Source organism: Camelus dromedarius, chromosome 5 (genome assembly GCF_036321535.1).
Source record: "Camelus dromedarius isolate mCamDro1 chromosome 5, mCamDro1.pat, whole genome shotgun sequence".
In the NCBI taxonomy this organism is placed as follows: Eukaryota; Metazoa; Chordata; class Mammalia; order Artiodactyla; family Camelidae; genus Camelus; species Camelus dromedarius.
In genome coordinates, this window is record NC_087440.1 from 65556421 (window position 1) to 65570345 (window position 13925).

The 13925-nt window shown below is 37.7% G+C and overlaps 1 protein-coding gene across 2 annotated transcripts in view; it reads right to left on the reverse strand.

Moving 5' to 3' along the window:
• Positions 1 to 13925, reverse strand: part of DCAF5 (DDB1 and CUL4 associated factor 5) — a 93928-nt gene that overhangs the window by 37249 nt on the left and 42754 nt on the right. For both annotated transcript variants that reach the window (XM_010976597.3, XM_010976598.3), the window contains exon 6: positions 4692 to 4905. In XM_010976597.3, coding sequence (XP_010974899.2) covers positions 4692 to 4905 — 214 coding nt within the window. The remainder of the gene's footprint in view (positions 1 to 4691; positions 4906 to 13925) is intronic.

Below are 13925 nucleotides of genomic sequence, written 5' to 3' on the forward strand. Positions count from 1 at the left end.
TCTGCTTTCTTATTTTATAAGATGGAGGGGGAGAAAAGTCATGAAATTAAAATGAGTTCAGTAGGAAACAGGGAAAAGGAACCTTTCTCCACTCACCTATGAATTAGTAATAGACCAGGAAACTAAACATGACAGAAAAACATCCTGCTGAATCAGAGGTTTCAAGCTGGTGGCTCTAGAACAGAATAGGTGTTATGGTACACAGGTTTGTTTAATCTGCAACGAAGTATGAATCTGCTGCAATACTTAAAAATCAGGAAACTTCACATAAAAAAAAAATCTTTATTTCTGGCTTCCCTTGAAAAAAGCCAAAAGCCCTCTTGGCAACAATGGGCTGAAGCTGAGTCAAAGCTTCATTTACGTGGCATTCATTTAGATTTAGGATGGGGTGGGCTCTTTAGTTGGTCACAGTATCCAACACTCCCTATTGTTTACTTCTAGCCCAGTTCACTCACTTTTGCTGCTTGCTTTGCTTCTGTTGGCATTAAGTTGTGACCTTTTGTACAGTGAAAAAGGGCCTCTTCTGAGAGCTCAAAAATCTGGGTTCTAGTCCTACTCAGCTACAAACTTGTATATGTCTTAACTTGTGTACCTAACCGCTCTAAGCCTATTTTCTCTTTTTTTAAACATTTTTTATTGATTTATAATCATTTTACAATGTTGTGTCCAATTCCAGTGTAGAGCACAATTTTTCAGTTATACATGAACATATATATATTCATTGTCACATTTTTTTCTCTGTGAGCTACCATAAGATCTTGTATCTAAGTCTATTTTCTCATCTATAAGAGTAAGGTTTGTACAAATTGAACTCTAATAGCTCTATAATTAGAATTTATCTAAATGGTGGCAACGAGCATGGGGAAGACACAAAGTAGACTGAGCCAGTTTTATACTTTATTCCCTGAGTCCAAGTTCTTGAAATGTTAGTTTCATTTTGAGGCTAATGAATTATCTAGTGATCCTAGGATAGTTTAACAGGAAGTACAGGCTCTCTGGCATAATACTGGGTTTGATTTCTGTGGAGTGAGCAATCTCACTGTAATTAAAAAACAGAAGCCTGTCTTAGATAGACAGCTCACTTACTGCCTTTCTTGATCATGTTCATTCCTATTATGGAAATTCTCAGATTCCTCTGGGATGGTTAGTTACCCAGCCTATGACTAAATGAAGAGTTCCAGAGCACAGAGCCTCAGGCTGTGGGCGTCCTCAAAGTATACAAGAACAAGATCAAATATAAAGACCAATATAAGGAAAGGGTAGGCTTTGGAATTTGAAAGTAGCTAAAAAGATCCTGTCTGAACTAGTCAAAGAATATACACATCAGTCCTGCAGCTCATACTGTAACCATGGCAGCTTCTGCTTTAGCCCTGAGTGTGGAAACTCAGAGCCCATAAGTCACCTATGAGAGACATGTTTTAGAAATGAGATAATAAGTCTGCCCTCCTGTGTCACACTCAAAAAGTATAAGCTCAGTAGATCAGTTTCACGGAAAATCCATTATTCAATTCATCCTCCTAAAGTCCCCAGAAGTTGACCAGGAAAAATGGTACTTATCAATCCTGATTTGCAATTAGACAAGCCTTAGGCCCAGAAAGCTAAAAACCACACATTGACCAAAGTACTCCAGATTCACTTCAACAAATATTTATTGTGCTCTCAGTGTATCAGGCATTGGAGACAAGACAACGATGAATTAGCTACATTTCTTAGTCCCCAACGAATGAAGAAAACAGCCAAACATAATTCTCTTACTTCCTATTCCCTAGGTTAAATACTTCTGATAATCTATATGAGGAATATAAATAGATTTTAAAGACTTTTAACTCTGAAATGGATTCAAAGTTAAACTCACTGACTTCGCATCCTCCTCTATCCATGGAAAACCACTTACCCCAACCAAACAGCAGTCTAGTTTGTCAGAGAGGATATATCACCATATATATGGGACAAAAATCATAAATAACGGTCAAATCTGAATAGAGAAAATCCAAAGCCATTCAATGTTTTTATCATTATACATAACCTAAAGGGCAAAAACAACTACATCTTGTCAATGTACATAACCAAGACGATGACAAAATACCTTGTGTGGCTCTACCTATGGTAATACCTGTACTTGTCCCCATGTATCTGGGCAAAATGGGTAATTATCATCTAGGTCAAAAGGTCTCAACCAGAGGCAATTTTCCCCCCGGGACATTGGGCAATGTCTGGAGACATTTTTGGTTTTTTTGGAGGGGATGTCTGGGGAAGATAATACTGACATCTAGTGGGGAGAGACCAGGGATGCTACTAACCATCCTATAATGCACAGAATAGCCTCACACAGCAAAAAATTCTCTGACCATACATGCACCCCAATGTTCACAGCAGCACATTTACAATAGCCAAGACATGAAAACAATGTAAATATCCATTGACAGATGATGTAAAGAAGTTGTGGTATGTATATATCTATGGAGTACGACTCAGGCATAAAAAAGAATAAAATAATGCCATTTGCTGCAACATGGATGGACCTATAGTTTATCATTCTAAGTGAAATAAGCCAGAAAGAGAAAGAAAAATACCATATGATATCATTCATATGTGAAATCTAAAACACACACACACACACACACAAATGAATTTATTTACAAAACAGAAACAGACTTGTAGACATAGAAAACAAACTTATGGTTACCAGAGGGGCAAAGGGGTGGGAAGGGATAAATTGGGAGCCTGAGATTTGCAGACACTAATTACATAACATAATTTTATACATAAAATAGATTAACAACAAGTTTATACTATATAGCACAAGGAACTATATTCAATATCTTGCAATAACCTATAATGAAACAGAATATGAAAAGGAATATATGCATGTATATGTATGACTGAAACATGTTGTACACCAGAAATAATTGACACAACACTGTAAACTGATTATACTTCAATTTAAAAAAAATCATCTGACCAAAATGTCAATGCCCAAGTTGAGAAATCATGGTCTAAGTCTCTTACATATTGGTTAGAGGCCTTTGTTCTGGGTTTTTTAAGGACTATGCAGACAGGTTGTGGCTGCTAATACAGGAATTGAAAGAAAATACAGTATCATTCTCCTTCACTTCTTTCTTCTTTCCCTCAGCCCCTATATTTCTGGTAATAAAACCTACTAAACCATTACATTTAGTGCCTGCTCTTTATTGTTCAATGGAATAAAAGTCATATGCATAAGAGGTTGACAAAAAATGGAAAAGCAACAAAAGCAAGGAAGAAAGGTAGAGAGGAAGGGAGGGGCTTGGTTGTCATTTCCACAGCTAAATGAAACTAAACCAACCGTTCTGCAGCTGTTCTATTATGAGTCAGATCATTTCTAGAAGCTGTTTCTTTCTACCCAAGAAACAAATTGCCTATAAAAACTAAGTCATTCAAGCATTGTGGCCCCTCTAAGGAGGTATCACTTATATAACTGAGGCCACCTGGTGGTTTTAAGTGTAGATCGCAGCTCAGTAGGCAGTAGGACTCTGACTTGAATATAAATTCTGAATTTGGATATACATTCTGTATTACAAAAGGGGAAATCCCCTAACCTGGACAACTTAAAAGATATTCTCAGTTTCTTTAATGTGCAACTCAATTAAACAGGCATTTCCTGTGCTCCTGCTACATGTGCTAATCTTAAAGCTATGACGCTGGGGAGCCTCCAGCAACCTCAACAAGGGAGAATAATCTTACCTATTGCCTTCTAAAAGCAGGGTCTTCTCATAGAACTGTTTCTTTTATGCCCCTTGCACACAAATAACTCTAAAGTGGTAGAGTACAGTATGTGAGAATTATGTCAAAATTTGACATAGTTGATGGACCTAAAGAGAACACTAAGAATGAGTATGAGACTAAGGTTTCTCTTTTTCCAATTTGGATGTGAAATAGCAGTATTTGTTGTGCTTGAGAAGAAAAAAAAAACTATTAGTTTATTTGATCAATTTCTCTTCATGTTTTCTTTAGTCAGCTTGATTACTCAGACCAGTCCAACTGGTCCACTCACTGACATCCACTTCAGAACTTCTATAGCCATGACAGACAGGTACAAGAATGCTAAGTATGTTTTTAAACTGCCAGCTCTAAGACAACATCAATATATCGACTCCCAGTAAGACTGAAAAGGCTGGAAACTCACAGCTTGGGATCTCCTTCCCAGTTGTGATGCTGGCTATAAAAAGGAAAAGAGTCAGCATCTGGCTTCCTCTCAAACAAAGCTGCCCAGCCCATTTCATCTAAGAAAAAGATGCCATCCCAAGGGGCTATTCAGGATATATGCCTCTTGGATGGTACTTAGGGTGTTTCACTCATTATTGTGTTTTTTTGATACAAAAAAGGTCTCTTTTTTTTGGCAGGCTGATTTTCCATGGGCTCCCTCCTTTCTTTTGAAATGATACATTCTTAGAATCTTAAAATCTGTTCACAAACTTGGCAGAGCTTGCTTGCTAGAACCATACTGTGGTTTATGGTGTGTGCCTCATATAATCCAATGGCAGCTCTGATAAAAAAAACTCACTATTAAGCCAGAATGTCTCCAGACACTTATATAGCTTCCCCTCAATTGTTTCTACCTGACATGGCTAAAGAGAAATAAAGACCAATAAAGAAAAAGCAATCTGAGAGGAAAGCATGAGTATGGGATACAGGAGGCAGAAGGCACTTACCTGGTCACGATCGCCTGCAAAACAGCAGCTTTTCATGGTGCAAGAGTTGAAGTAACCCTGATTGTCAAACTGGAACACAGGCAGGCGGGAGTGGATGTCATAGAGCACAGGGGGCAGGCGACGCCTCAGGGCCAGGAGCTGGGTCCCGTTGCTGTTGAATCGCACACTCATGGCACTTTGAAGGGATAGGTTGCCACCATAGCGCAGGAGAGAACTGGAAGGCAGAAAGCAAGGGGATCGGGGATCAGGCATGAGGCAAGCTGGACAGGAGTCTGCAAAAATCACTGCATTTATTTCTTCCCACCATGTCCCCAAGACCTCCTGTCAGGCTTGCACTTCTGAATTTTTTTTTAAACAATTTTATTGTGCTATAATTCTACACAGTAAACTACATTTATTTCTGCACATCTGAATTTTGACAGAAAGGTATTTCTATGCAGTGGGCTAGAAGGTAATGGAATAGAAATGACTCTTTGATTACATTAAAGCAAGTTATTTAACCTGGCAGCTACCCCTTTCAATCTCCAAAAGGTAAATTACCAGTAAATTTATAGGAAAAGGATAAGACCAGCATCTTGAAAGAAGAGAGATATTAAAATAATTAGTTCTTTCATTAACTTGAGCTAACTACATAATCAAATAGATACTTGTCAGGACTCTGGGAAGTCAGTGGTGTCCACTCTAACTGGCTAATCAGGGATGGTATTTAAGGAATATATTTGTCCTCTGTATAAGAGATACAAGAACCATCAGCAAGAAAAACAGATACTTTATAGTTTATTCTGGATTTTTTAAATAATTATTTTATTGTTTAAGCATTCATTTTTGAATTTTAATATTCCATATGGCATAACTCAAGAGTAAATATTAAAGAAAAAATTTTAATTAAATGTATAGCAAGAAGTTACAACTAAAAAAGCAAGATGACTTGTTTCCCTTGACAATTCCCAACAAGCTTACATTTAGCTCTGAAATAAACTTTGGTTAATATGTATAATTTCATTTATCTAGTTTCAGCAGGGAGCAGTATGTTCTGGTTCACTCAATTTTCTTCTGTAGTTTCATAATCTTCATAACATTTTTAAAAAGTCACACAGTAAAAAAAAAAAGTCATACAGTATTGTTCCAAATTATTTTTATGACTCAGAAGATACTTTTAATTTTACAGTTAAGTAGGATGGCTGTGAACAGTACTAAGTAACAAAGCATATTATGTTTTATTTTTCTAGTAGTCAGTTTTAGTCTCCTTGATAACCTGGGCACTATTTTATTATGGAGGGATGGCTGCTCAGTGTTCATGTCATAACCAACTTTTCTTTCTTCAATTCTTGGAGCACTGAATAACTGGTAGGAAAGTGAGCTTAAGGATATGTGCTGGAGTTGCTACAGAAATGAGGGCCACATCACAGGGCCAAACTCGTTCTGCCTCACAAGACACTGTGGTCATGGAAAGAGACCCTCGTAGGTTAAGGGAAAAAAGTTTATAAATTCTAGTGAATTACAGAAAGGGCCTCAAGATACCTAAATAAGAGCCTGGCAGATTTATTTGAAACATTTTTAAGAAAGAAGTTTTAAAGCATTTTACCAAGTGAAAACTTAAGAGAGAAAAACTTAGATGCTACCAGAAGAGGTTTAATATTGAATGAAAATAATACATTTTCTTTTCTTTCTTTTCTGGCAAGAGAGTGATGGGGAAGATTAAGGGGACAAGAAAGGAGGTATCTTGAAAACAAAACTAAACTGACCTAAATAAAACTGAAAAAGAAACTTGCAGACAAGCAAAAAAGAAGTTTATAAAAGTGAATTAAGTTATTTACAATTATAATAATGTCTATAGGTTTTATAGAGAATTACTTCTGTTATTATTATAAGCATGTTTGACTACTTGATGTAATTGAATTCATAATTTTAGTTTTTTCAACATGCTGCTATGTTAAACATAAATCCAAGAAGTTACCTCCTCTCTGAAACTCTGATATTAATTTTGATTCTGAAGACTCTTTAATACATTTTTATATATAAATTGAATTTATTTCATTATAAAAGTATAATGATATGGTATGTGGTATAAATCTTTTGTAACTGGCAAAGTACTATACAAATTAAAGAGATTACTACTATTGGAAAAAAAAAAAAAAAAAGAAGCAGCAAAGGTGAGATCCCATGGGAAAAGGAGCCCCTGGACCACAATGCAAAGGAAGCTGTCATTCTGGCCTGGTCATAAAAACAGCCTGAACTACCACTAGCCACGGTCAGTCCTGTGTCTCCCAAAGCAGTCTTCTCACCAGAGGGAAGAATGCTCTAGTACTGCAGCTATGTTTGGAAACAAGGCTTGGGCAAAACAGACTTTAATTCTCTTATGTTTGGAATGGAAAGGAAGAGAGAAGTAACTTAGAAAACAATCCTTACCTAGAATTCCAAACATCAAGGAGAAGCCCAGTACCCCTGCAGGCCCCAAATAATAATCCCTGCAGATGAATGTTCTTGTAATGGTCTTATAGACAGGCCACACTCACTCACATACAGTGAATGAATGATGGGGCTGTTAGAGCCCAGGCATTTCCTTTACAGGGTGCCCACGTTGCCACAGGCATGTGGTGTTATCTAAACACCTAGCTCAAAAACAATGAGAGCCTTTCAACTCAAGATCAGCATGGAGTGTGCAAATAAACCAGCATCTGCAGGGCTGAAGAGGAGTAGGGGGTGGAAATAAGACTCAACAAAAAGAAATCTGGCCAGCCCCACCAGCCACAGCAGCAGGGGTTTGCATCAGCTCAGACACCCCTGACAGGAAAGCTGAGGCCTCTGGCAAATGCCCTTTCCATCTGCTAACAGGAACTTACTCAGCAGATTCTCATAAGACCTGCAGGAGTCTGCTCAGGACAGGGTTCTAGGACCACCCCATTCCCACCCAAGTCCTTGACCTATGTCTGCAATCTGGCCATTCTACAGGGGTCTGTCTGTGAGTTCCAGGAAAGTCACTAACTTTTCTCTGGCCTATGCTTCTGGGCAGGGAACGCCTATCTCTCGCATAAAGAGGGCACATAGGAATCTTGCTCCTAGAGTGTTTAGGGTTGCAGCCACTAAAACTGTACCAGCAGATTCATGTTTGGGCATAAAAGTCCATTCAGAGGGATAGACTGACACCTGAAATTCAGAAAGTGAGCTATGTTAATTGCAATCTCTCAGCAGGGGTTCTGTTGCTGGCTCCTCCTGTTGAGAATGGTAAGAATGATCTAGTTCATCAGAAAGAAAAAGCTTCTTTAGATGCAGTTTGTCCTCACAGTCAAGATATAAAGATAATGTCAAAAATCCTGTTGTTTATAATTACCAGCGTAAGCTGCGTGAGAAGTTAGCTGGGACTTTTTTTTTTAATGAAGATTCTCAGGATCCATCCATCTCCAGATATTCTAACTCAATCTGAGTAGTGGGCCCAGGAATCTGAATTTAATAAGCAACTTCAATTAATTATGATGCACGTGACTTTCAAACCACACTTTGGAAAACATGGTTCCATTTTGGAATTTAGGGTGGGGGAGCTAGGAGGGAAAATGAGGTAGAGAGGCACAGCAGATTACCAGGAGCTCAACAAAAAGCCAACCACACAACATGACACCTTTTTACAGCCCCATGTCTAATAATGGAAAGGATGCAAATTCCTTTACAAGATCAGAGTTCCACTCTACCAAAAATGCCTGAAATATTTTTTCCCACCCTCAACACATTCCCTGAAGAAGTTTTGTATTTCCTCTTGGAGAACTGATGGTACCTGCACACAACAAGAATGCCTCAATCTTGACCTGCTTTCTGGATTCTCATTTTTTTTTTCCTGGATTCTCATCTTGATGGTACAGATGCCACCATATCCACTCCTCCAAAGAAATGGGCACCATTACACACCCAAAAGAAACAAGCAGTATATTGAAAAAACTAGCAACAAGTTAAAATGAGTTCAAATAAAAATATTCCTGTAAGAAAAATAAAAGCAGTACAGCCATTATGGAAAACAGTATGGAGATTCCTCAAAAAACTAAAAACAGACTTATAATATGATCCAGCAGTCCCACTCCTGGCATGTATCTGGAGAGAACTCAAATTCGAAAAGATACATGCACCCTAGTATTCATAGCAGCACAATTTACAATAGCTAAGACATGGAAACAACCTAAATGTCCATCGACAGATGACTAGATAAAGAAACTGTGGAATATATATATAATGGAATACTATTCAGCCATAAAAAGGAAGGAAATAATGCCACTTGCAGCAACATGGATGGACCTAGAGATTGTCATTCTAAGTGAGTAAGCCAGAAAGAAGAAGAAAAATACCATATGATATCACTCATATGTGGAATCTAAAAAAAAAAATAAGACACAAATGAACTTATTTACAAAACAGAAAGAGACTCACAGACAGAGAAAACAAACTCATGGTTACCAGGGGCAGGGGGGTGGGAGGGGATAAACTGGGAGTTTGCAGATACTAACTACTATATATAAAATAGATAAATAACAAGTTTATACTGTATAGCACAGGAAACTATACTCAGTATCTTGTAGTAATCTATAATGAAAAAGAATATAAAAGAAAAAAAGTATGTTATCTGTATGACTGAAACATTATGCTGTACACTAGAAATTGACACAACATTGTAAACTAACTATACTACAATTAAAAAAAAGAAAAAAGAAAGGCAATAAATCTATTCCCAACCTATCTTCTACCAAGGATTTGTCACAAAATGCAACAGGAATGGGGTAAGAGGTAATCCAAGGGTCAGCATACAAAAGACCCAGGACAAAAAGCAAGAGAATCTCAGAACATGAGGAAAATATTCCTCCCTAGTATGCTCCCCTGGTTTTTACTTTTTGGTTTTTTGGCCCCTCAAAAATACTCAGTTGGACTTCTTTATTGCTCTGGCGGGATAAAAGAACATTTGAAAAAGTCTTTGGCCAAGGTTAAAGTCTTGGAACAGAAGAGAAACAAGCTGAGGCTATTTCCAGAAAAACTGACTGGGAGTATCACGTCCAGCACAAGGTAGAGCATCAATAAACGTTTCAAGATCTGGATCCTTGAACCTAGATTTCCATAATTCCATAATTAAGTAGTTTATCAGACGGTGCCAACAAGATTTTCCAAAGCCTATTGGCATGAATTTCCTCAGAGTGTCTACGTGAAAGTTTCCTAACACCTGTGAAACGCTCAGAGGCAAGGTACTGCTAATCTAATTCACAGACATCAGAGCTGGTATTGGACAGCCAGAGAAGAAAATTCAAGGTCCCATAGGTGGGGGAAAACCTCTCCTCTCCAGTTTGTTTTAGGATAGGATGACCCATAAGGAAGAAGGGGGCATTTTGTACATTCTCTAACACAACCCACAGAACATGACAAGTCCTAGAGGAAACTAGAATTAAATAAAAAAGTGAACAAGTTCAAAAAGTCCCAGCCCATTCCCACACTTCCATTCAAGTGTGTTCAAAGTCTCAGTAATCCTTTAACCATTTCTTTTATGTGAGTTGGGAGGGGAAGAACCGGGCTTTCTCTTTTATTTTTTCTAACACAATCCCTAGTCCCAAGATTGAGCCTTCTCTAGAGGACACCAGAACTGTTGGACAACAACCCTGAGAAAGGTTTGTTGACACACATTTGTCATCTGTGACTGAACAAACTTACTTATTTTCCCTAGAACATGACCCACTGCCAAGACCCTCTGGTTTGAAATATACATACAGGTTCAGTGTGCGTGGCAAAATTTTCTTTCCTTTTTTTTTTTTTTAAAAAATTGAAGTATAGTCAGTTTGCAATGTTGTGTCAATTTCTGTGTACAGCATGTTCAGTCATACATATACACACATGTATTTGTTTTCATATTCTTTCATTACAGGTTACTACATGATATTGAATATAGTTCCCTGGGCTATATACAGTATAAACTTGTTATTTATCTATTTTATATATAGCAGTTAGTATCTGCAAATTCCTTCCTTCTTTGAACATCCAGAAATTCAAGTTTGACTGAGGTTGGAAGAAGGACTGGACTAAAGTTCTATTAAAAAGATCTTCAGGTAATCAAATGGCATATCTAGTCCCTCCATGAAGCAAACATGGACGGTAGGCATTGCAGTGCCTCTAAATCACATCTTCCAGAACAGGTACATGCCCAGAGCTGAAGTGATCCAGAGCATAAATTTTTGCCTTTGGCTCAGAAATCCCAAAGCCACACAGAACCACCCAACCAAGATCTCAAAATGAATTAAGAGGCAGTGTCATAACATTTGTTCTAGGACACTCATGACTTTTCTCCAGAATTAAGGACTCAGCATTTAGCCATCTCAGTTCATCAAATGACATGGCTTATTCAAACCCCTCCCCTTTATTCCAGTTGTGCAAAGTAGAGAGGGATTTCATAAGCAGCCATTTAATCTTCATCTTAAAACTATTCTTGGCCCTACCTTCTGATAGACGTTACAAAGCATCAGCCTTGATCTCATAGTATATAAAATCAGAGAGGGTTTAATGAATAGTGGTTGACAGGAGAAAGGAAAAAGGAAGGGGAAGTCAGGAGACTGAGATGGCACAATTGCTACGGCAACAGTAACAGTGCAGAAGGAGTGGGTGGGAATATAGGCAGGTAAACAGGCAGTCCCTGATGACAGGAGAAGAAACTGAGTGGGTGTGCTGTTAGGGTACAAGGCCACAAAGCTAGAGGAATGTTAAAGAGGGAAGGGGCAAAGTCTAGAAAAAATACAAAGCAGAAGAGGATCTGAAAACAAAAATCACAATTTGGTATCGTCCAAGAACACTTATGCAAACAGTGGAAAATAAGAGAAGAGAGGAACATAAAGAAAAGGAGAGAGAAGGCCAAAGTGCTGACTGATGAGACACGATTACAGGAAGACAGCCTGTTTCATACAGAAGCCACTTACTGAGAATGTGTCCAAAAACCAAAGTCATTTCTAGTTGTCAATAACAGAAATGTCTTAGGATAATGACTTTCAAACTTTTTTTTATAGTAAAGCTTTGTAATAAGTACGCTGTATACTGCATTGCAGTACACCCTTATTTATTTAGTATAAATTCATTAAACAACTTACCGCCTACTGTGTGTAATGCACTGATCTTCTGTTTTTTATTTAATAAAGGCTTGTGACCATCTAAATTAATTTCATGGTTCAATGGACTACTTGAAAAAGCTTCCTACCTTATTTCTTTGCTTCCACTCCCCATGCTTCAGTCTATCTTGAACAAAGCAGCCAGAAGGATGCTGAACCATGAGTCAGGTCATGTCATTCTTTTGCTGAAAATCCTCCAATGGCTTCTCATTTCAACGAGATTAAAACCCAAATTCCTTTTAATGCCAACAAGGCCCTGGACAATCCCAGCTGCCCCATCCCTTTACGTCTCTGATCCCACCCCTCCTACTGCTCTTTTTACCTTACTCTACTTCAACCACATGATGCCTCCTCACTGTTCTGGAACATGTCAGATAGACTTCTGCTTCAGGGCCTTTACACTTGCAGATTCTAAGGGAATGTTCCTCTCCAGATATAAGCATAATTCACTCACTTAACTTTTTTTTTTTCTCACTTAACTCTTTATTCAAATATCCTCAATTAGCCTTTCCTGATACTCCATACAAAAATGCAACTTCCCCAATACTCCCTGACTCCCTTGCCTGATTATTTTTCTCTACTACATGAAATCACCATCTTACATACCAACACATACCATATTTTTTACATATTTATTTTGCTTGTCTTTTCCCACTAGACTATTACCTTTTATATCTTTTCCTGTGCATCCCAAGTACTTAAACAGTGCCAGACACATAATAGGCATTCAATAAATAGCTGTTGCATGATCTAATGGATCATGAGTAGCAATCTGAAAAACCCTGACTTAGAACATTAAAAAAAAACATGCTCCACCAAGGTTCACCTGGCTCCTGACATCTGTCTGCCCATGAAACTTAATTGTGAGAGGCAAGTAACAGAGCAGCATAAAATCAGAGAAATAGCAGAAGGCTTTGAGGTCATCTGAGCCAAAGTCTTCCTTCATAGGCAAAGAACCGTGGCCCAGAAAGTAAGATGATTTGCCAGTGACCACTCAGGTCTCCCTCTCTTCACTGACACCACCACACATCTTTCAAATGAGTTAAATTTATCTACTTGTTAATAAGCAGTCAACAAGGAGGAAGAGCTTTAACAGGTAAACAAGTATCAATTATATTTTGTGCTTTAAAGCAAGTTCTGCTATTTGCAGAATAAAAGTTGAAAAGGAAAATTAGTAATTAAATTTTAGGAAGTCAATTACAGGCTGAAAAAAAGAAAATTCATTTGTCAGATTTCAGAATGTGAACAGTGAATTCTACAGGTTTTGAACACACGCTCTACCCAATTATATTTAAAAACAGATAGTGCTAAACATTTGGACTGATGTACGTACTGAGACCAACATGAAGATATATTAACTAGACTATAGGATTTAGGTAATTTCTACTTTTTTTTTTTCCAAGTTTTTCTACAATGAATATGAACTTCTCCTGTAATCAGCAGAAAATACGTTATTCTAAAATGCCATCTCAAACACACTCTTTTAATTAGGGAGCCACAGAGAGCTTTGAGAAAAGTATGAGAGTGGGGAATTTAAAGAGCTTCTTAATGGAAACTTCAAATAATGTGCTGCCCCATAGAATTCTGATGCAGATGGTAAATTTGAAATGAAATCATTTTAAATTCCTATGATAGTCAAACAAACATTTTCAAAGGACTCTGAAAATTTCAGAGTCCCTCACCAACCTTCTCAATGAGGGTAAATAATATCCCTCCTTTGATAGGTTTCTTAGTACCAAACAGGCCTCCCTTGGTTAGCACTGGACACAGTACCAGGTTAGATCTGAAACTACACTCAGTTTGACTTATTTCTGTAGATCCACCATCCCACTTCCAAAGCACCCATAAATAAGTGGCAAAGTTGTATTATTGGAATAAAAAAACAGATTTAAAACACAAAGTATTTTATGCAGAATCCAGAAACATTAGCAATGTTCTTGGGAAGTCTTCCATACATGGGAAAATTTATGGGTAAATGAAGCCAAGATTATGAAGAGTGTACTAAGAAGTTCTTACCTACAAAATGTGACTCACAGCAGATAAAATACAGGTAGTCAAACCTGAGATAACAACTTAAAAAGTTCAAACTATGAAGAATTCACTGAAGGAATTATATCAC